The sequence below is a fragment of the Elgaria multicarinata genome, chromosome 15 (genome assembly GCF_023053635.1).
Source record: "Elgaria multicarinata webbii isolate HBS135686 ecotype San Diego chromosome 15, rElgMul1.1.pri, whole genome shotgun sequence".
NCBI classification, from domain to species: Eukaryota; Metazoa; Chordata; class Lepidosauria; order Squamata; family Anguidae; genus Elgaria; species Elgaria multicarinata.
The window spans coordinates 7,202,642-7,226,548 of NC_086185.1; the positions used below are offsets into that span (position 1 = coordinate 7,202,642).

A 23,907-nucleotide genomic window follows, 5' to 3' on the forward strand; every position below is an offset into this window, starting at 1 on the left:
ACCTGAGCCATATGTGAGTGCTAACTATTCAAACTAAAATGAATGACTTTGTTCTCTCGGTAGGTGACCTGTCTCCACGATTTCTTCGGGGACGATGACGTGTTTATTGCCTGTGGTCCAGAAAAATTCCGCTATGCACAGGATGACTTTTCTCTGGATGAAAACGGTAATATCAACCACACTGTTGTATTGGAGGGAGGGAGGGTATCCCTGTTCCTTTCTTAGCTTAAGTTCACATTTCCATGGGATGGTTCATTTTAGGTGTGTGTGGGCTTGTGTCTGTGCACTAGCAAATGCAGCCTGCATTTGGTAAACACAACAGGAGTTCCTGTTACCTTTGGATTTCACCTTCACGACTCCTCCAGTTCAATGATGCTTAAAGCATCCAAAGAAAGAATGTTTACATGAGTCCCAGTTTTAGAATTACCTTCCTGGCCCATCATGTAGATTCTCCTTCTCCCATTTTAGGCAGCTTGAAGTGTGTGAAGAGCAGAAATAAGGATGATCAGGGGTCTGGAAGCAAAGCCCTATGAAGAGAGACTGAAAGAACTGGGCATGTTTAGCCTGGAGAAGAGAAGACTGAGGGGAGACATGATAGCACTCTTCAAATACTTAAAAGGTTGTCACACAGAGGAGGTCCAGGATCTCTTCTCGATCCTCCCAGAGTGCAGGACACGGAATAATGGGCTAGGGACCACAACCTAGGGAGGTTGTGGTCTCTCCCACACTAGAGGCCTTCAAGAGGCAGCTGGACAGCCATCTGTCAGGGATGCTTTAGGGTGGATTCCTGCATTGAGCAGGGGGTTGAACTCGATGGCCTTATAGGCCCCTTCCAACTCTACTATTCTATGATTCTATGATTCTAAGTGAACACCCGTCCAGTGGAGGTTGGTAGCTGTAATGTCAGTGGGGCAGTGAATCTGCTCCAGGTTTCCATCAGAACCAGACAGAACTCTAAAGAAGCTATCCAGGTAGAGTTCTGTCTTGTTCTGACTGAAACATGGAGTGGATTCACTGCCCCCCTGCCATTGGTGCCACCAGCCTCTACTGCATCCATCCTGCAAGAAATTTGTGAATGCTTTCAAAACTTCCTTTTGGCTTCTCTCAAAAATAATACCAATGTTTCACTCAAAGAGGTCATCTCTAAATTAGCTTCAAATCTTCCTTTAGTGAAAATCTGGTGACAGCCAAAGACTCTGCGGTGCCCACCTTCCCTCTACAGTGAGAAATCTTCCCAATTTTATTTCGGTTCTCCTAAAAACTCCTGACATGTTTTGCTTAAGGTTGAATCCCCGAATTTGGCTCTGGATTTCACTTTTGGCAAAATTCGGATGGTAGCTCTAGCGAAGGGGAATTCCCACAGCCTGATCGTCTCCCTTTTTGTGCCATGTTCTGCTCTCTGCTGGCCTCTGGCCACTTTTACGAGGCAGAAATGATGCCTGGAATTCAAGAGAGAGAGGATAAAATGTCGTCTTTTCACAACGTTCTACTAATTGGGGTGTATAGGCCTGTGACTACAGACCAAATTCCAGCTTTTGCTCTTACGCAGGAACGTGTGGCCGAGCTACCATTATCTGGGTAGCCCAAATGTCTTTATATATACTCGGCCTTTTTAAAAGAAATGCAGCCTATGTTTTCCCACTGATTGAGCAGTCTGTACATCTTATCTTCTAATGGGTACTGACGGATTTGCCACAAGGCAGAATAGGTGGTCTCATTAACAGTGCCAACATTATACACTTCATGGGAGCTGCAGGATCTGTAGGGAGACGTCATCTTCATTATATCCATATGGATGCAGTTGGTATTAGATGCTTCATCCTTCCATTGTTTAAACAGGGTCGATTTGCTCAAACACAGCCTGAGATTTCTTTCTTTCTTTCTTTCTTTCTTTCTTTCTTTCTTTCTTTCTTTCTTTCTTTCTTTCTTAATAAAACAACTGTCTGGGCAATCTGAAGGTGGGATTCAAGGGCTTCTTGTCCCCCTCCTCACTGGGAAGCAAAATCTATTATGTAGAAGAAGCAAATCTATGCAAGTTTGGCTTAATTAGATGTATACTCCTTGTGGAATCCAGCATTTTTGGCATAGGACAGAATTTGTGGTGGGCCGAGGGATGTATATTTGTTTTCCTGTAGAGGTTTCACAGCCATCTTCCAGGGCTAGACCTGAATTCCTGGAGCATTTCAGTGCTCACATTGGGTACTACACAAACTCCCATGACCCGACTGGTGCATATGCACCAATCTCGTACGGCAGACCTGTAGAAACACAGGCATGGCAGATCACATGGGAAGGAGTTATGCTAGAGCCTAGCATTCAGTTACATTAGGACACTGCATGGCAACTTTGGTTTCAGAAAAATATATATGCAAGAAACGAAACTGGTTCTCCAAAGTGCCAGCAGTTCAAATGTATTGCAGTCCGATGCATTTTGGAATGGCAAATCCCTTCTTCAGGGCTTGGATGTTCAGATTCTGAGAAGAGGCTGAAGGAGCTTTCAGAAATATTTGCAATCTTTCTTGCCACCATAAGTAAAACCAAAGTCACCATAGATGATCACAGGAGACAATTATTTTGCTAGAAGAAATTCTGCAGACTCTATCCTCTAACAACACCCCCCCCCCCCGAGGAAGGCCTTTGAATAAACTATTGATTGATTGATTGATTGATTGATTGCATTTCTATACTGCCCAATAGCTGAAGCTATCTTGGTGGTTTACAAAATTAAGACAATTCAAGCATAAAACAACAGTATAAAACCGTAATATAAAATACAATATAAAAGCACAACCAAGATAAAAACAGCAGACAATGCAAAAATACAAATTTAAATCACAAATTTAAAACAGCAAATTCAAATTAATTTATAGACTGTTAAAATATGGTCATTATTGTGAAAATAAGCATTTTGCATCGTGAGAACCCATTTCTCCTTTTTCTGACCACCATAAGTAAACACACACATGAGCTTTTGTTTCAGGTATTATTTTCCACAACATGAGTATCAATAGTTTAGAGTCATTAGGAAAATCCATACAACATCCCTAAATGTGCAAATTGATAGTGAAGACTTTAAAAATAAGGCTTAGGGTACATGAATAAGCAATCGATCTCATGAATTAGGCATGTGTCTAGACAAGAAATAGAGGATAATCTCTTCTCTCTGAGTGTTTCCCATCTGGTCTGCAGAATAGATCTCAGTCCCAAGGATCTCCTCCCATTAGGTGATCTAGGGCATGTCTTCACCATGCCTTATCCCGGGGATCGTCCCCAAATGTGCGAGTTGATAATGAACACTTTAAAAATAGGACTGAGGGGGCAGGGAGAGAAGACCCCTCCATTTCCCCAGGATAACTGGGACAGCTTTTAGCCTGATTTTTCCTGCAGTCTCGGGATCATCCCAAGATGGTGGGAGGTGTGGGCGGCCATCCTGGCTTCGTCAAGGCTCCTCGTGAGTAAACGCAAGGAGCCAGGAACCAGGCACAGGGCACGGAGCTCTTCAGGCGCTCCGTGCCCATCAGGGGTGGGGTGGGGGAAGTGGGATCAGGTTTTGTTTTTGATTTTTTAAAAAACTGTCCTTTCCGTTGGAGCACTTGTGCGCTCATCTTCAGTAAAAAAAAAAAAGCAAAATATGGTGGGCGTGACGTCCTCCTTCCTCCCTCGACGTCGCGTGCCGCATGTGGATAAAGGGGAGGATCTCACGATCAGCGTAGCGTGACATCATTCCCCCTTCCCTCCTCAGTACAGACATGCCCCTATTTTTTCCTTTAATGCCCCTCCACCCTAGTGTGGACAACCACAAAGGTTCTGCCAGAGTTCTCCCCATATGCAACTCAGCCGTCCACAAACTCGCATGTGAGCTTCTTCTTCAAATTTCTCCCTAACTTTGGAAGCTCCAAATGATGCCACCTTATGTCAAAAGTGGAACTGATGCATTTGAAAACCTTGTCCTTGTTCCTTCTGCCAAGCTCTGGGCATGTGTAGCTCCTTCAGTTCTGTCATATGTCCCATCAGCACCACAAGCACATTAATAATCAATATGTATGTGATTTTGTATTTTGTGTGCCTTTTTGTGTGCACTAGGAGAAATGCACACAAAAATGCATGTGAAATTCCATGCAGAACTTTTACTTTTAAATAAATAAATCACAAACTGATGTGGAAACAGCATGGAATGTACTTGTGCTTCCCAAAGTTCAAAAGTTGTAGAAATAAACAACTTTGTCTATGCTTTGCTGGAACCGGAGAGGCTAATTTCTATTTTAGCAGTTCTCACAGCTCCAGGGAAGCTCCGTCTATCATAAAACAATTTGGCAAGAATCCTGAAAGTACAACTTGACAGGAAGCCCAGCCTGAGGTGCTTGGAGCCCAAAGAAGGCCGGGCATATTGCCAACCAACAGAACTTGAGTTTCCAGATGCTCTGAGACCCCTCATCTTTTTGAGATACATAGAATGCAGAAACCAAGACTTATGTGGTGTGCATTACATCTCACTAGTGAGGTCCTCATTAAATTTCCAATGCATATGAGAATGTGGTGGTTGGGAAGCCCTCTGTGTTTGCAGCCTGACTTGCCCAACACAAGTATCTATATGTCTTTTGATGGCCATCAATGTCACTCATGAACAGAGCCTTGCTAGGGAAACCTAGCTTTATTCCCAAAGTGGGCAGTTATGCATTTGACAACCAGCCAAGCCTGAACCAACAAGCAACGGATGGTGACTGAGCCTTAAGTAGGGGGTTGGCTTCCTTTAAGCTGGTTAATTTTGCCTCCACACTGACTAAGGGCTTTTTTTTCCCTTAAAGGGGTCTGGTTCAAACTCCTCCATGTGCAGGGGGGAGAGGTCTTTTAGGTCTTCCTGGGGAACTGGGTCCTGAAGAGGTGGAAGCCCCATGATGCTCTTCTGTAACTAAATCTTCTCCTTGAACTGTTAACTCAGGAGCCTCTTCTTCTGAGGATGAGGGGTCTGGGTCCTCTCAGGATGAAGGTTCAGGATCCTGGACCCTGACAATAAGCAGGCACAGGGCAAGGAGGCTCAGCTCCAGAACTCTCCAGTAGCCCAGAGAGAATGGGAGAGAGTGGAAGCTAGACCCTGGTGAGGATGAAGGAGGGGCAAAAGACTGGGGTAAAACAGTTTCAGGCTCACAATCACCTTCCCCGTGCTAACTCCAGGAGAAAGACCAAACACTTCCTGTTGAGTAGGGTGAAGAGAAGGGCCTGGGAAGAGGTGGGAGTCTCTGCAGCAGCTGGGCCAAGGGCAGCATCAGCCAGAGGAACCTTCTCTGAAGCTGCAGCCATGCCTAGAACAGTGGAAGAGCAGCCAACAGGACGGACACCTGAGACTCATCCTTGATCCCTGCAGCTTCAGGGGAGGATTACCTATGGCACAGAGCAGGAGAGCAGAACTTCAGGCCGAGGGACAAATCCAGCCCTCTGGATTTCCCCCAAATGGCTATGCCCCCTTTCCCCACCCATGGATGGTTTGGTGGTTCCCCAGCTTCTGTGCAGTCATTTTCCTCTTCTAAAAGGGTGGTGTGCTTCCCCTACAGTGTAATTCCTGGTGAGGGCTGGGTGACCTTTGGGACTCATGCCAGGTGCCTCTCCCTACTCCCCCTGTTCAGCTGCCCCTCTATTTCTTCAAGCTTTTTACTGTGGTTAGGAGAAGCATGGCTGTGACTGATAGATAGATAGATAGATAGATAGATAGATAGATAGATAGATAGAGATAGATAGATAGATAGATAGATAGATAGATAGATAGATAGATAGATAGATAGATCTTCATTGTTTCAACCAGTGGTTACAACAAGCATAGTAAAAACAATGTTAAAACAAACCATACATTCTGCAAGGTCAGAAATGTTGCTCTATACATTTGTGCTGTAAGAGCAAAGTTGACCAATGCCTATAGGACAGTCTTTCATGGCTGTGTTAAGAGCTTGTACTGGGCCCAATTGAATGAAACTTGGACAGATGGACGAACAGAAACTGGAGAGTTCAGGAATCACAGCTACGGGGCTTTCCCAAGACATTTTGCTGTCTGAGGCCAAAGGCAAGATGGCGCCTCTCTCTAAGTCACATACAGAAGTAGGTCGAACTGGTAGCTGATTCTTACTAATGATGATGAGTAGTGCCTTCCACTACTCATGGGGTGCAGGGCAGGCCTTGTTGCCCATGCAATTCTGTTCTCCTCTCCACTCCAACCCACCTCCTGGGATCTATGGCTGCCCCACTCTACTTTATGGTAGGGCCGGGCCTGCATGGCTAACTGGAGAAACCCAGGCTGCTCCATTCACACCAGTGTTTGGGAATGTACATTCGAGCTCCAACTCACACACTGGAATCTGTGAATGGAGCAAGTTACACCCTCCTTGTCTCGCTCAATTGCCATATATTACAAGCTCAGCAGCTGGAGCAGACCCGTCTGCGGTCTCTGATGTGCCGAGGGCATGTGGCTCTTTCTGGGATGGCTTTTGTCATGAGCAATTCTGCTTGCCTGATTGGAAGTTTGCCAGCAATATGAGGAGCATCAGCTGCTGCCTGACGGGTCATCAAGATGCAAGTCGAGACGAAATATTCTCTGTCTCGTTTGCCTCTCCTGCGTCCATCCCTCTGCTTCCTGCTCCTGTGCCTCTGAGCTCTTTTGGTAAAAGGTTACCCCGTCTCCTTGATATCTATTAACCTTGGTAGCCTCTTAGGGTTCCATAGCAGGATTCATTCCTTCTCAGAGTTCGTTAAAAACTCTCTTTATAGCGTTTCAACCTCCATGTCTAGCTCCAGCGGGGCAGCTCTGAATGGGTCACAGATCCCTAATTTACTTATTTATCTATTTATTTATTTATTTACAATATTTATATACCGCTCCATTTCTAAAAGAGATTCTGTAGTGGTGAACACATGAAAAAGATAAAAAGATAAAAAGATGAAAACAGCATATTAAAATGGTTCATTTTAGAACAGAACAGCAATAAAAACCATGGCTGGTCAGTTAAGGAATGCTTCCTGGAAAAGAGCTGTTTTCAGGAGATGTTGGAAGCAGTACAGTGTTGACGCTTGCCTGACCACAAGGGGCAGGGATTTCCAAAGAAAAGGGGCCACCACACTAAAGGCTCTTCTTGAGATGGACTCCAGTTGGGCCTTAGGTCCATGTGGAAGCAGCAGGAGCATGACCTCTGATGACCTCAGTGACCGGACAGGTTGGTAAGGGAGAAGGCGCTCTCTCAGGCATCCTGGCACAAAGTTATTTAGGGCTTTGTACACTAGTACCAAAACCTTAAACCTGGCCTGGTAGCAGCCAGTCCAGCTCCCAACAATAGCCAAGCTGCTGCGTTCTGCACTAGCTTCAGCTTCTGGAGCAGTCTTAAGGGCAGCCCCACATAGAGCTCAGTACAATAATCCAGTCTTGAGGGTGGCCAAACTATCCTTGGTGACATTACATTACAGCAGCATCTCAGAAGATGCCATATTCTTCTTCCCCCCCAGCCCACCCCCTTTAATCATAGGGGAATACAGTAGACATTATTGCCAACCTCTGCCCTGCCTACTGGTGTATAAAATTACTTAGCTCTCAGCTCAGCGCTTATGCTGGCAAACTGGGACTGTGCTGCGTAATCTGTAGGTTTATTACTTTCATGAACAACTACGACATTCTCCCCATGTTTAATTTGCACAGTTATATACGTTACGTCGTGGAGGATTAAACAGTGTCGGAAATGGTTTCATTCTAATTAGACCAGCCCACTCCCCTCGGAGCTCCGTACAAAGTGCTGCTCTTGTTATTGTGCTTCCTGACCCCAAAGCGAGATCTCTGGTAGACGGTGTAGAATGAGTGGAAAATAGCCACTCATGAGTGGAAAATTGCCTCATCGCAAGTCAAAGGGGAGGATTTGGGATGATCATCAAGGATAGAGATCTTGAAAACAAACGAAATGACACCCACTCACATAGATGAGAGGACAGAGATGTGACAAAGGAAGGGCAGAGGAAGAAAAACTAATTAAGGCAGCTCAAGGATGACCCTCTAGCATTCAGATCATTTCCAGAGGTCCTGCTTCCAGTTCCGCCACCCTTTGAAGTCCTGTGTGGTGTTATACAATACGGGGCCTTCTCAGGAACAGCTCCTTTGACTATGGAATTCCATCGGAAAGGACTTTTCTTTTCTGGATTCCTCCTTGATGGTCTTTCATTGGCAAGTTCAAAACATGAATTTTCTTAAAGCCTTTAGGGATTCTGCATGGATTCTGATGTGCTGTTTCTAAGAGAGGCGCTTAAGGGCTTCAAACTTTGCAAATTCAAATACGAACCGACCTAATCCGCACCTCCCCGGTGAATGTGTGGATTGGAACCAAAGTTATCCATTGTCTTAAAAACATACACATATCAAATACATTATAGAATTATGTGTTATTTAAAAAATATAGAAGATATGTAGAAATGAGCATTTTAAGAAAAAGATATTATTTAGAAATGTATTTAAATGCAGATTTTAGTTTGAAATTAATAAAATAAAATAAATCTCAGCCTTGCTTGGAATTGCCACTAACCTCAAAGTGTGTTTTATTTTAAACCATCAGGTTAAAATCAAGGATTGTGCTAGCGTTGCACATCTGCAAAGAGCTTAAGAGCAGTGCAAATGCTGAATGTTTTGCTTTTGGCTTCGTTTCCTAGAGTGCCGGGTCATGAAAGCGAACCCTCCAACGACCCCAGGCAGCAAGTCATCCCCAACACCTCAGAAGAGTTCGGCAAAGAGCCCAGCTCCTATGCGCCGGAGCAAATCCCCTGCTGATTCAGGTAACCATCAGGATGGTGAGTGACCGTTCTTCTCCCGGCAGATACATGACAACTTCAAAGGATCAGAGTGATAAGATAGCATCGAGGTCACCAAGGCACACGTTCCTCTTTCCCATGCCACTCAGGGCTGGCGACAGGGATTGGGATCATTGGGCATCTGCCCCTGACCCCGGCAGAGATATTCAGTGCCCAAGTGTCCTCTTTTACAGTCCTCTATTTTGAAGAGCAGTCCTCTGTTTGAAGAATTCCTCTATAGGGTTGGATGGACTCACCTGCATCCATGCCACTGGGCGCTCACTGAACCATCACCGGCTGGCAGCCCCCTGTTTGACTCCCTGGACAAGCCACCACGCAGTATGGAGGCAGCCTGGGGGTGCCTCATGAGCACCTGGCAACTGCCCGACCCCTCAGCAAGCCCCCATTTTGCAAAAAAAAATGGAAGCTTGGGTTGTTCCATAAATGTTATATTGCATAAATGGCGGCCATAAAGAGTAAAAGAGAAAGCGAAAGCTAGATTTCCTAGCAATGGACATCCCTACTTTCACTTCTGAAGTTAACGGTTTCCTTGTTTGCATGGCAGCAGAGGGTGGGGAGCAAGTGAAGCCACAGTTTACTGGCAGGGCGCATGTTTTGGATCCAGAAGGTCCCAGGTTCTGCCCCTGACAGCTCCAAAGAGCCCCAGGAAAGAGTTTGACCTTCAGCCCTGCAACACCACTGTCAGCCAGTGTTGACTTAGCCTCCTCTCCCCATCTGGCACCCTCTAGATGTTTTATACTACAATTCCTGTAATTTCTTACCATTGGCCATGCGAGCTGGGGCTGATGGGAGTTGTGGTCCAAAATGACTAGAGGGCACCAGGTTGGCCAAGGCCGGTGCAAACAATCCTGAACTAGGTGGACCAGTGGTCTGGAGTTGCTCAAGACAGCTTCCTATGTTCGTAGAATCTTCCTTGACAAGGAACGTTCACAGTGGAGACTGGTGGTCCCAATTTGGGTGAGATGGTGCTCAGGGTGCTTCCAGACAGGTACCTCTTAGAACTATCAGTGAAAAGGCATTGGTTAGCTTTTCCATCTCACCCTCCAGATTAAAATATTAGGGGAGGAGGGTTAAGAGAAAAGATGGGCCATTCATTGGAAAAACACAGGAGGATCATAAATGAAAGGTGACAATATCTGGACCCCTCTGAAACATCTGTAAATATTATGGAGTGCATGAAGATGTACTGAAACTTTCAGTATCCTCCCAGTCTACAAGCAACCCCACCACCACCACCCCAATCTGTCTATCCTGACAACTGGCATTTCGCTAGTTTATATAGGAAATAAAAAACTGCATATTTGTTATATCCCTTGCAAATATGCAAAGTAAGACCTGGGATGTAACAAATGGAAGAAGACACATGAGAAGGGAAAAAACTGATGCTGAATAAGGACACAATGAATAAAACATTATCTGGCCCCATTTTTGGTGCAACGCTTACCCTTTTCACTTGGATGAAACTGCATATTGAAACTTCACTGATATGCTGCTGTGACATACATTCCCCCTTACTCCTGCATATTGCATTCATTCGATCTGTTCTTTGACCTAGACGACTTTTTCTAAATCAGACGAAAGACAAAATTTGGGCTGAAACTAAACTCAGCTTTATCAGCGGGAAACTTCTGTATCTCGGCACATCTACCCTGTTTTGGCAGGAGTGTGGTTGGACAGCCAACAAGACAGACTGTCTAGGTGATTTTTTTTATTATTCAGTGCATCTGCCATCCCCATAATATCCTTGCCAATCATGGTGATATTTTCAGAATCCCTGCCAGTGACTGAAATTGCAAGACTGAATTTGAAAACAGAGGTGTTATTTAAAGAGAAGCAGTAGCAGTTGCTTCACCTGCAATGCAAACAAACCTCATGCCAGATTCACAGCTTGCAAGGTAGATGGGCAATGTATTTATTAATTATACTAGCTGTACCCTGCCACGCATTGCTGTGGCTCAGTCTGGTTAAATTGAAAAGAAAGAAAAGACAAAGCGGATGTTTCTAATATGTTTAATTTCACAATGCTTGTGGATATACAATATTTTTAGTTGTTCCATTGTCTGTGTAGATATAGAGATTGTCTGGTTTGCCGACTCTAGAACACGCAATATATAAGTGTCCATGTGAGAAGCAATCTGTGCCTAGATCTAAACCGCACAATTCTAAAGATTGGCCCTGAGCTTTGTTGATGGTGATTGCAAACGCCAATCGAATGGGGAATTGCAATCTCTTAAATTGAAATGGCATATCTGTTGGAATCATAGGAATGCGAGGAATGAGGACATCTTCACCTTTGAAAGGTCCTGTCAAGATTGATCTCCGACTATAACAATTGCCACTTCGTCTATAGTTGGAGCATTGAATCTTCGCACATGTTCTCCAGCAGGCGTTTTGTCAGCATGAATAATAATCTTGTGTGTATCAGATGGCATCATGTCAATTGCTGTTTTGAACAAATGTACTAAATTGTTTTTTTCGTGAAGTAGCTGTTGCAGTTTTGAAACGACGGACCTTTTTATGCCTGTATAAATTCCGCAGCGTGCATTCAATTCATCATTGCCATCACCAATGAAATACATTTGTAGGAATTTATGTTGACTATCTTGAAACGGAAGGAAGGAAGGAGCCGGCTTTATGATAAATTTGTCCTTTGACTTTGAAAGTTGGTATAAATGGAGCTGTGATGATTTCTGCGCCGAACGACGTCATTTGGAAGCATGAGTTGTATTTCCTGATGTTAGATAGGAAATGCTTTGATTCTGCGGTATATCCGGCAAGCAAAATTTGTAATGGCTCTGGTGGTTCTCCAAGTTGAGGCAGTTTAATTTTTCCAGCAGCGCAACGCATTCCTTTTGTTTCTCCATTAAATTTAAGAGCCTTGCATCTTCCTCAGTCTGATTTGCAATTTCTCGTCGCAGTGCTTCCGCTCCGTGAGTCCGACGACCTAAGTGTGATCTTCTGCGAGGCATTATTTGGATGAAGTAAAGCAGATTGTTTGGTTTTTTAAAAAGGGTGAGAGGGTTAGTGGAAACTCCTGGCAGTTACCTTTCTTCAGAATGTGTAACTGTCACAGGTGTGACATCTATATTCACTCAGCCAATTGTGAGAAAACATGCAAATAGGAGAGGAGGCAGAGGCAGCGGATTGGCCTACTGGTTGGCGATGTCACAATGATCAGCAGGACTGGTTTTGAGGAGGCCTATTTCTTCGATTTTAAGACAAACTTTTGACCCCATATAGAACATAGTTACATAACAACGCTCGCGTATTCGAATGCAACGTTGTGTCAAAATTTCAAAGCAATCGGTGAAGAACTTTCGGAGATATAACGTCTGTTTACATTTTTATTTATATATATTTCTATACCACCCAGTAGCCAAAGATGTCATTTTAGCTGGATGCTGTATTTGCCATCCACCTTGCCCCTCCTCTTGTGTGGTTCAGGTAGGCTGCCTACCTTTTGAAAAGTGCCACATTTCTTTTGCTAGCTACATTTCAATCTTTCACCTTATTTTGAAAGAAAGCACAGGCATTTTAAAAAGCAGTGGTAGAACGACTATATGAATTTGTGGGGGAAGGTGTCATGGGGACTTCACTTGGTGGGAGGAGTGTGGAGGTGATCCTCACCTCCATGCTCTTCCTGCTCTGCAGTTATTATTATTATTATTATTATTATTATTATTTATTTATTTATTTATATAGCACCATCAGTGTACATGGTGCTGTACAGAGTAAAACAGTAAATAGCAAGACCCTGCTGCATAGGCTTACAATCTAATAAAATCATAGTAAAACAATAAGGAGGGGAAGAGAATGCAAACAGGTACAGGGTAGGGTAAGCAGGCACAGGGTAGGGTGAAACTAACAGTAGAAAGTAACAGTAGAAGTCTGCACAACATCAAGTTTTAAAAGCTTTAGGAAAAAGAAAAGTTTTTAGTTGAGCTTTAAAAGCTGCGGTTGAACTTGTAGTTCTCAAATGTTCTGGAAGAGCGTTCCAGGCGTAAGGGGCAGCAGAAGAGAATGGACGAAGCCGAGCAAGGGAAGTAGAGGCCCTTGGGCAGGCGAGAAACATGGCATCAGAGGAGCGAAGAGCACAAGCGGGGCAATAGTGTGAGATGAGAGAGGAGAGATAGGAAGGAGCTAGACCGTGAAAAGCTTTGAAGGTCAACAGGAGAAGCTTATATTGGATTCTGAAGTGAATTGGAAGCCAATGAAGAGATTTCAGAAGCGGAGTAACATGGTCGGAGCGGCGAGCCAAGAAGATGATCTTTGCGGCAGAGTGGTGAACAGAAACCAACGGACTGATGTGAGAAGAAGGAAGGCCAGAGAGAAGAAGGTTGCAGTAGTCCAACCGTGAAATAACCAGTGCATGAAGTTTTGGCAGAAGAGACAGACAAAAATGATCGAATCCTGGCAATATTATACAGGAAAAATCGACAAGATTTAGCTACTGCCTCAATATGAGGAATAAAGGAGAGCGAGGAGTCGAATATAAAGCCAAGGCTACGGGCTTCCTTGACCGGAGTAAGCGTAACATCATTGACAGTAAGAGAGAATGAGAGATGAGGAGAAGGTTTAGGAGGAAAAACAAGCAATTCAGTCTTTGCCAGGTTAAGTTTCAAGCGACGATGAAGCAGCCAAGCTGAGATATCTGAAAGACATGCCGAGATACGATCGTGAACATCAGGAGAAAGTTCCGGAGATGACAGATATAGTTGTGTATCATCGGCGTACAGTTGATATTGGAGGCCATGAGATTGAATAAGCTTGCCCAAGGGCAACATGTATAAGGAAAACAACAACGGGCCAAGCACTGAGCCTTGCGGAACCCCTACTGAAAGGGGAAAGGAGGAAGACGAGCTGCCATTAGTTTTGCTAGATGGGCTTTTTTCACCCGTCTAGCCAGGATTCTGCAGAGTGCAAGGGAAGGAGGCTGGAGGATTCTTCATTCCTCATGAGATCCAGTGTGGTGTAGTGGCTAAGGTGTTGGACTGGGAGTCAGGAGATCCAGGTTCTAGCCCCCACTCAGCCATGGAAACCCACTGGGTGACTTTGGGCCAGTTATAGACTCTCAGCCCAACCTACCTCACAGGGTTGTTGTTTTGAGGATAAAATGGAGAGGAGGAGGATTATGTATGCCACCTTGGGTTCCTTGGAGGAAAAAAGGTGGGATATAAATTCAATAAATAAATAAATAAATAAATAAAATAAATAGTTGGTCTTCTCCTGTCACCTCCCTTCCCTGCACACAGAACTCCCACCTCCATTTCCCTCCTCTCTGAGGGTGTTCTTGTGACCTCGGAGAGGCCGCCATCATGGTTCTTTTCATGCTGGCTGTGGAAAATGATGCTTATCCCCAACCTTGGTTCTAGAAATCTGAATTATCCTATGGCACTCTCTAGTAGCCATAGGATTGCTTCTCATGTATACATGTGTGTGGGCCTGTTCACACAACACACTAAGCCATGGTTAGGCCAAATGGTTCATGTTTAAATCATGATGATGTAGCCACCATGGTTAGGAAAATGCTTAAGCATCTTGGCCTAGCATGTCATCTGAGCAGGGTCTTTGTTGAGTGGGTGTGTTTTGTGTGTGCTGTCTGTTATATGTTTGTCAAAAGCCCCAGAATTAGCATAATAGATGAAGAATATATTTATTAATACATACAATTTAAACATAATAAGACTGGCCACTTTGCCAATATTATCTTATTGTCTTAAATTTATTTATTTATTCATTTATTTATTACATTTTTATAACGCCCAATAGCCGAAGCTCTCTGGGCAGTTCACAAAAATTGAAAACCTTGAAAAGCATAAAAACAACTAACAACTTAAAAACGTTAATACAAAATACAATATAAAAAACACAACCAGGATTAAAACCACACAGCAAAAATTGATATAGGATTAAAATACAGAATTAAAACAGCAAAGTTTAAATTTAAGTTAAATTAAGTGTTAGAATGCTGAGAAAATAAAAAGGTCTTCACCTGGCATCTAAAGGTATATAATGTAGGCGCCAAGCGAACCTCTCTGGGGAACTTGTTCCATAGCTGGGGTGCCACAGCAGAAAAGTGGTAGCCACCTGCCTCACTTCCTTTGGCAGGGGCTCACGGAGAAGGACCCTTGTGGATGATCTTAAGGTCTGGGCAGGCACATATGGGAGGAGGCGTTCCTTCAAATAACCTGGCCCCAAGCTGTTTAGGGCTTTGAATGTTAGTACCAGCACTTTGAATCGGGCCCGGACCTGGACTGGCAGCCAATGAAGTTGTAGAAGGACTGGTGTAAATACAGTATTGTATTTTTTAAAAGGTTTTTAATCACCCAAAGAGGTTTGGGCAGTTTAGAGATGTGAAAAATGAAATGAATTAAATTTCACACCTCCATCTTGCATGTGTGTGTGTGTGTGTGTGTATGGGTGTGAGTGTAGAGAAATAGACATAGTTGGGTGTTAAATATTATGTGACCCAAAGCATTCACAAGTGATCAGCTGCACTATGGATTATGTCCAGAAAAGGGGGAATGTTCTGTTTAATAATAGAGATGCTTGGAGCTAGTAAAATATTTAAAAGGAGATTGCATAAGGCTGCCCCCAAGCCACGCAATTATCCCCACTTCCAAATTCTATTTGAATCATAATGGCCTAGTCATTCTTCTCTTATTTCATGCACCAATCTGAAGTCATATGCAGATATGATCAAAGCTTTTCTCCCTCGCCCTGCAAAAAAAACAAAAACAAAACAAAAACATAATGGTGCATTTTAATTAATCTTATTTTTCATGATGGGAAACATCAGTGCAAAATGGGAATATGCACAGAAGTGTGAGTGCATTGATCGTTGACTGGTAGGAGTTGTTGAATCTGTGTGCGCCCTTGTTTGTCCGTCCTCCCCACCCTGCTCTCTGATTTTGGCAAATGGTAACAAATAACATAACAGTTATTCTATGGAAAAGAGAGTTTCTTTTTAAACTTTTCCTACCACATTCAGTCTTGAAGGCCAGACATTCTCAAAGATCTAATAATGGACACCACCAGCATCAAAACAAATTATGATTGGAGTGTAACAAAAATGACCCTATTAGGAAACTTATTTATCCTACTAATATATAGGTTTGAAGGTCTGGGATGTCCTGTTTTTAATAAAGCTAGTCTATCTAGTTAGATTTAGGGGAGGTTGAGGAAGGTGGACTGACTTCCAAGAACAGTGGAATGTTACATTTGTTTTTACTTCTGTGGAATTGGAACAAAACGGTTGACAAAGTATACACTGAGCTTCGTTGTGCTTTTGATAAAAAACCACTCAATTGCCTTAGATTCTGGCAATCATACCATTTCTTCTTTGCCTAGTATTTGAAAACGTCAACAACATATTAAAAGAATGCAATACAAACATAAGAATTATCTGTGTGAACGCCAAGGCTGAGCCTTATTATGAGTCAACATTCACTAGGAACTAATACAACAATCCTCTGATCCCAGGGGACATAAGCTGGAGGAGACCCCCTCCCTCTCACACACACAAGCTGTAGACATGGCCACAACCTTGAAGGGTGAGGGAATCTCACCCCACACCACACCACCACACCCAGCTGCCATGGAATGCTCATGGCAGTTACCTTACTCGAGGTCAATGCTCCAGCATCAGGAAAGGTAGGGAATGGAAGGGTGAGGGTGTGAGAGAAGTGTGAGAGAAGCACTGTGGATTGACTGGATCCAATGGCCTCCTGCCCTCCATCATTGCCTCCAGGAGCAGGAGGCAACTAGACAGACTTAAAGGCCCATCTAGCAGAAGGTGGCATTTGGGAGGGCAGAGAGGCAAAAATGGCCTCTGTCACTCCTCCAGCCCATATAGAATTATCAGAAGCCTTCAGTCTCAGAGTGGGTCAAGGGAGCGGGTCTGAGAAAAGGGGGCATGACCAGAGAATTGAGAGCCTGGGTTGGTGTGATTTGGCCCATGGTCTTGAAGTTGCACACCCCTGCATTAGACAGAGTGAAACAGCTGTCTTAAGCAGGTGAGTTTCATGAAAGGGCAGCAAATACTTGTCTCATGCATTCTTCTTGTATTTTTCTACTGCCAGGATGGAAGTCAGGGAGAGGGATATAGGGTTTTCTGCTGTGGTGGACACATGTCCCCCATTGCTGCTCACAATAGCTTCCCCAGTAGGTGGACATCCTATGCTTAAATACCTCCTGGAAAGGAGAGGAAGGTCTTCAACTGCATACATATTTTGGGTGGGTATTTATGAGATTCCATCTCACTGTAGTGTTCCGTGGTTCACCCTACATGTCAAAGCAATGTCATGTGCAGTGTCCTGTACGCTGACCTCATTGCAGTGCTGTCTTAGAGCATTCATGCTGACATGGCCTAGCAACCTCAGCCCCCTGACTAGATCAAGCCTTCTTTGCTGTGTGATGTGGGGAGGAATCCATGTTGCTTTAAGACTGCTCTGTTGCAACAACCAGCGGGGGTGTGTTTGTGGGAGATCCATAGGACATTGATTTTAAATTAAAACATGACCTTCTCGAGCAAGTGTCTAACAGGCTGTGCCTGATTGGGGAAGGAACGATCCAGGCAGGATGGGCTCTCTCTTCCCCGACTGCTGAAACGGGCAAGCATGCTTTAGTCAATGGGGGTGGGGGGGAGGAAGTGTGTACATTTCAAAAATGGGCACAATTGATGTGTACGTTTGAGAAAATGTGTACAAAAGTGACAGATTTGTTTATCCCTAACCTCACTAGGTCACGTTTTCCCCTGCCACTACTTCACATTATTGGCAGCCATGTAGGAGTGTGGCAAGGCAGAGAAGATGCAACACAATGATAAAACATCATGTGTTTCCCTTCCTTAACGTATGGACTAGTATGCAGAGTTGCCATTTGGGTGGCGACTGTGTGATCAGCGTCTAGTTCCACACTTAGTTTCTTACTGTCCACAGCCCGTTCAAATGCAGCCAATCCTACTCTTATTGCAGCTAATAGCCACTTGACTATTTATTTATTTATTTATTTATTTATTTATTTATTAAATTTATATACCACCCCATAGCCGAAGCTCTTCGGGTGGTTTACAAAAGTTAAAAACAGTGAACATTAAAAAGTATACAAAATTTTAAACCATCAAAAATATAAAAACAACAGTATAAAACAGTATCTATTTAAACCACAACTGTTCTGGGATCCATTAAAAACAAACAAACTTAGCGTGTGTTGTTAAATGCCTGGGAGAAGAGAAAAGTCTTGACTTGGCGCCGAAAAGATAACAATGTTGGCGCCAGGCGAGCCTCATCGGGGAGATCATTCCACAGTTGGGGGGCCACCACTGAAAAGGCCCTCTCCCTTGTTGCCATCCTCTGGGCTTCCCTTGGAGTAGGCACTTGGAGGAGGACCTTAGATGTTGAGCGCAGTATATGGGTAGGTTCATGTTGGGAGAGGCGTTCCATCAGGTATTGTGGTCCCAAGCCATGTAAGGCTTTATAGGTTAAAACCAGCACCTTGAATTGGACTCGGAAACGTATAGGCAGCCAATGCAAGCGGGCCAGAGTTGGTCTTACATGTTCGAACCTTCTGGTTCCAGTTATCAATCTGGCCGCTGCATTTTGCACAAGCTGCAGCTTCTGAACCGTCTTCAAAGGCTGCCCCACGTAGAGGGCATTGCAGTAATCTAATTTGGAGGTTACCAGAGCATGGACGACTGAAGCTAGGTTATCCCTGTCCAGATAGGGGCATAGTTGGGCCACCAACCTGAGTTGGTAGAAGGCACTCCGTGCCACTGAGGCCACCTGGGCCTCAAGTGACAGAGATGGTTCTAGGAGAACCCCCAAGCTACGAACCTGCTCCTTCAGTGGGAGTGCAACCCCGTCCAGAACAGGTTGTACACCCACCATTGCCAAATTGTGCCATGTTACTTGCAAAGCAAAATGCTCACGGTCACCTCAGTTGTGATGGTGGAAAAGGTGTACCTTCCAAGCCAGCAAATCATGATCTATGGGCATTTCTGTTTGTGAATTACAGATTTCATAAAACTGGATGGTTTTGATGGAAAAAAATTCTAGATGGGCTTCTTTTTTAAACTTCTTGCTTGCCTTTATGCACTGCTGATGTCTCTCTTGTTTTGTGACAGCAAATGGAACATCGAGCAGCCAGCTGTCCACACCCAAATCGAAGCAGTCCCCAATCTCCACACCTACCAGTCCAGGGAGCCTCCGTAAGCACAAGGTATTACGTTTCTTATACCTTACTAAACCTCCTATATCCGCTTGTTCCGTGCACCACTGTGCCAGCTTGCCAGAGGGAAGGATCGCGCGGTTTCTCTCTGTTGCACTTTAGCACCACCACTGTGGATGGCCAGATGGCAGTACTGCAACTACTGGCTCAGTAGGGCTCAGGTGAGAGAAGGCTCCAATAGGTTCCCACCTCCACCTGCTTGTAAAATGCTGGAGACTCTAGCCTGCCTAATTAGTTTGATCCAGAAGTTTGACCCATTGCCTGCCTGCTTTCCATTGTGTTTCCAGTACTCAACCCTTGAAAAGTGCTACTGATTAGACGAATAAGCATTAGACGAATCACGACCACAACACAACTCATCTCTATTGTAACAGCCATCCCCAGTCGGGATGTTTTTGGACTACAACATGCTGGGTGGGGCTGATGGGAGTTGGAATCCAAAATATCTGGAGGGCACCAGGTCGGGAAAGTCTGGTCCACAATTTGAGTAAAGACCATGTTCCAGAGAGCATACTCAAGCTGGCACTTTTTCAGTGGGAGGCTGGCCACTGAGACCGTACTCAGTCGCACCACCCTATGAGATTTATTCTTCCGCTTGCCTCTGAAGGCTGTGATGCTGCTAGCCTGTATGTTCCGCACTGCAGGCCTGATAGCCAATTTAAGGAAGAGGGGAGGATAGATTGATGAAACAGCATGGGGGGAATGGGTAGCCCTCTTTCTGCAAGCACAATGCTGCCACAATCAAATCTGAAGCCTGACTCCCTTTCGGTAAGAATGAAAACGCTGGGAGATTCAGGCATGGACTGTTACAGCTCATCTGTTTTGGCCAAGCCCATTGGCAGATTGGTGCTAGAGTTGGTACTGCAAGCTGTTGTCATTTCAACAACCCTGTTCAGACAAGTCGCTAAGCCATGGGGGTTAGGCATTTTGAGCTAAACATTATGGCTTTGTGTGTCATGTGAACCATGACTTAGCATGTTATGTTATTATTATTATTATTTATTTATATAGCACCATCAATGTACATTTGTTATGTGAACCATTCCTAACCATGGTGGCTATATAACCATGGTTTAAACACACTCACTAACCATTTGCTGTAAAAGAATTAGCGGCCTAAGCACAGCTTAGCATGTTGTCTGAAAAGGTCCAACCTCAGCTGCCCATCAACAGTTAGGAAAGAATACTGACCTACCTTACAGGATTGCTGTGTATACTCAAAATGCTATGTATATGCTATTGAAATCTGCATGGTACATGTATATTCATTCCTAATCATTTTTATGTATGGCAATACAGTCCTCTGCTTTATGTGTGAGTGAGCAAGAAAGAAGGCAGTTTGTACTGTGAAAGCCGGAATGAGTGAACAGTGCTTATTAAGAACTGACACTGTGTATTCTTTGCACAGTGTTCTACACCGGTCTTCTACTACAGACAATGGCTTAGGAATACTCCCATGATGGTTGGGTGTGTGTTTTTCTAGCCACACAATCATGAGAATTGCTGCCGATTATGCATTACTGTGAATTATATTCCATTGATTTGGGATGTGCAGCCTTTCAAAAAACAAAACAAGAAACAAAACCCTGCTTTAGAAAGAATCCAAACTTGAGGAGATATCTGGTGCGGCTTCAAAAGAGCCAGCCAGGGCCTTTTCTGTAGTACACCTGGAGGGAAACGAATCCATGAAGATAGACTTTCCAAAATCTGGCTTTAAAGACAGGTTTGTTGCATCTCTCTGCCATTGACTGGTACCTACATTATACTTCTCCACATGGAGCATCCATTGATGCTTGTATGGACATGGGGAGGGGGAAAGTATTGTGTAAACTACCCCTTAATCATCCTCAGAAATATTCACTGGTTGTAGCATTCAACATAATGCCTTTCAAATCCTCAGTGGATTGTTCCTCCAGATCCTTCCCCGCCATTCATTTCCTGAGTTGTATCTTCTTAACGAGATACAACTAAATGAAATCCTCCACAACGCCCGCTATGATCAATAACGGGGACGTCAGTTTGGGGACAATAGAGCTCCTTTGAGCAAATGTGGCTTCATACGAGGACTTTAAAAAAATGGAAATCAATGCACGGTCCCTGTTCCTTTTTAGCAGCTCCAGTCACTAACAATGGTTTTGTTCGAAGTTCCTGTCACTTTGTTTGAATGGTGATCTTGATTAAAGCACAGCAGGAATGTGCTTGGAAATGTGATACCAGAGGCTCAATGACAAAGCCAAAACTAAGATTTCTGTTCCAAACCACCTTTCATCAGCATTTGGTTCACACAACACCTCCTTTTCTCACCTGTCCATTTCAGTTTCTAGAAGGCGTAGATTTTCAGAAGGTTAGTATACCAGGGTTGTGAAAAAGGGGCGTATTCTGACCTCCCAGTTATGCCATCTACAGCATGGGGTTCGGACCTGAAGCTTGTGGGCCCAAGCTGGCCCATCTGAGGTCCCAGTCCTGATCCTGAACTTTTGGATTAGACCCGAACCGTTTAGGGTCGATCCGACCCTACCCCACTCCACGGAGCGAGATCCGGAGGGGAGAATGGAGATTTTGCCCCCTTTCCCTACTTACTTGCCTCTGCAGTAGGCGGCGAAGGCAGGTAAGTGGGGACAAAATGGGGGTTGAATAAGCCCCCCTCCCCCCTGCCCTCTTACCTGGCTCTGCCGCCATCACCACACAGACTGCAGTGGCAGAGCCAAGTAAGTCCTCCCCCCCCACTTACCTGCCTCCGGCGCGGTCCGGCGCTGGCTTCAACTGAGGCCCAATCCTCAGTTGAAGCCTGCGCCGGACTGCAACACACACAGGTTAGCCCCCATCCCCCCTGCCCCATTACCTGGCTCTGTCGCCATTGCCGTATGGACTGTGGCGCTGGCGCCAGCGCCAGGTGAGCCCCCTCCCCCCACTTACCTGCATTTGGAGCTCCGGATGGAGGCGAACCGCTTCGCCTCAATCCACAGCTCCCCCGACCCAATTCGGATCCACCTTTGGCGGAGGCGGATCGGGTCGCTTCGCTCTGGATTCGTGATCCGAATCGGAGCAGAGCACAGCCCTAGCCTAGGGTTCTCCAGATAGCCCACCCTGTTTTCTTCAACCACCAATCATTAGGTGGTTTGGCAGCTTTTTCTGCATTCCCCCAACCATTCTAAAAGGTTGAAAGCCTTTCCTGTGACAGGAAGCCCCATCACATCTAGGTCGAAACGCACGGCTCCCGTACCTTCTCTGTCAAAACTCCGACTTCACTTCCTGAAAACAGGAAGTAATTAGGCCCATTCAGTCCAGTAGGAGAGATCAGCAACCGGACTTTTTCTGGGGTGGGTGGGCTGTGGCGCAACGAAGGCCAGAAGGGGTAGAAGACACGAGACAGGCAGACGATATCATGTGAGCAACCCTTAATGCCCAGTAATGAGCGTGCAGTAAAACGCTCATCAGATGGAACTTTTAGTTATTGGCAGTAAGTAAGAGCTTTAAGGTAAAATATGCTGGTGTTTTGGCCCACTGCTCCCAAGCCTTTAAATCCTGAATTGAGAAAAACCTAAACTGCAGGCAACTCTGCCCCCTTCATTAAGCAGTGCAAGAATAGTGGATGTCTACAAAACTCCGAGCAGTCAGATTTATATGCCCATATAAGGAGGCTGGACGTTGGATCAAATGCTTCATTCTACAAGCTATAATGTACTATATAATTACATTTTGCTGGTGTGGCCAGAGCAGCTTTTCTGGGGCCGGAATGCCTGTAACCACTGTTAGGGCTTAATGCAAACATCCTCAGATTTTCCATGCCCCCTCCATTCCAGAAAGAAGACTCATCACACACAGAGTGAGACATTCCTCATTTACAACCATGGGTGAATGGTGCTGTTCTCATTTGCACTGACAGATGGATTTTGGGGGGAAAAATAACATAAGGAAGAGTCACCAGGTTTCAAAGGAGTGTTCAGAGAAGGGCAATCAGGATGATCAGGGGTCTGGAAACAAAGCATTACGAAGAGAAACTGAAACAACTGGGCATGTTTAGCCTGGAGAAGAGAAGATTGAGGGGAGGCATGATAGCAGTCTTCAAATACTTAAAAGGTTGTCACACAGAGGAGGGCCAGGATCTCTTCTCGATCCTCCCAGAGTGCAGGACACGGAATAACGGGCTCAAGTTAAAGGAAGCCAGATTCCGGCTGGACTTCAGGAAAAACTTCGTGACTGTTAGAGCAGTACGACAATGGAACCAGTTACCTAGGGAGGTTGTGGGCTCTCCCACACTAGAGGCCTTCAAGAGGCAGCTGGACAACCATCTGTCAGGTGTGCTTTAGGGTGGATTCCTGCATTGAGCAGGGGGTTGGGCTTGATGTCCCCTTCCAACTCTACTATTCTATGATTTTATGAAAACAGGCAGATATCAACATCCTGATCCTGAAGAATATATTTATATGTCAGTGAAGACCATTCACTTCAAGGGAGTCCATTCACTTCAAGGGATGCTAGTGTGCTCCTGACATAGCTTCCAGTTTATTGTTCTCACCCAATTGCTCACTTCGCAATTTACATACAACGAAGAGCATGAATGGTGCATGCAAATAATCACATGTGTCTATGTGCCACATATATCTCTTAAGTTCATGCATATATCTTGTAGTTAACATGAATTAGCGCTAATGCTCATTAACTAAGCAGAATTTTGTTCTACTTGTGCTAATTCACCTTAGCTAAATCCTAGTTTAAAAATCCTGGTTAAAACCCTCCATTCTGTCCGTGAGCCCATGATGGAATAAAAGCCTTCTGACAATCCAGGAAACATAGATGAAATGAGTTTATCTGTACAAAATTTCAGTATAGGACTATATTAATAAGATCACC

At 44.6% G+C, this 23,907-nt stretch overlaps 2 protein-coding genes across 2 annotated transcripts in view; both read left to right on the forward strand.

The window, feature by feature from the left end:
* Positions 1 to 23,907, forward strand: part of CAPN6 (calpain 6) — a 325,901-nt gene that overhangs the window by 201,364 nt on the left and 100,630 nt on the right. The window lies entirely within an intron of this gene.
* Positions 1 to 23,907, forward strand: part of DCX (doublecortin) — a 104,172-nt gene that overhangs the window by 77,601 nt on the left and 2,664 nt on the right. Inside the window, exons 4-6 of the mRNA XM_063141571.1 lie at positions 64 to 166; positions 8,668 to 8,790; positions 18,950 to 19,044. Coding sequence (XP_062997641.1) covers positions 64 to 166; positions 8,668 to 8,790; positions 18,950 to 19,044 — 321 coding nt within the window. The remainder of the gene's footprint in view (positions 1 to 63; positions 167 to 8,667; positions 8,791 to 18,949; positions 19,045 to 23,907) is intronic.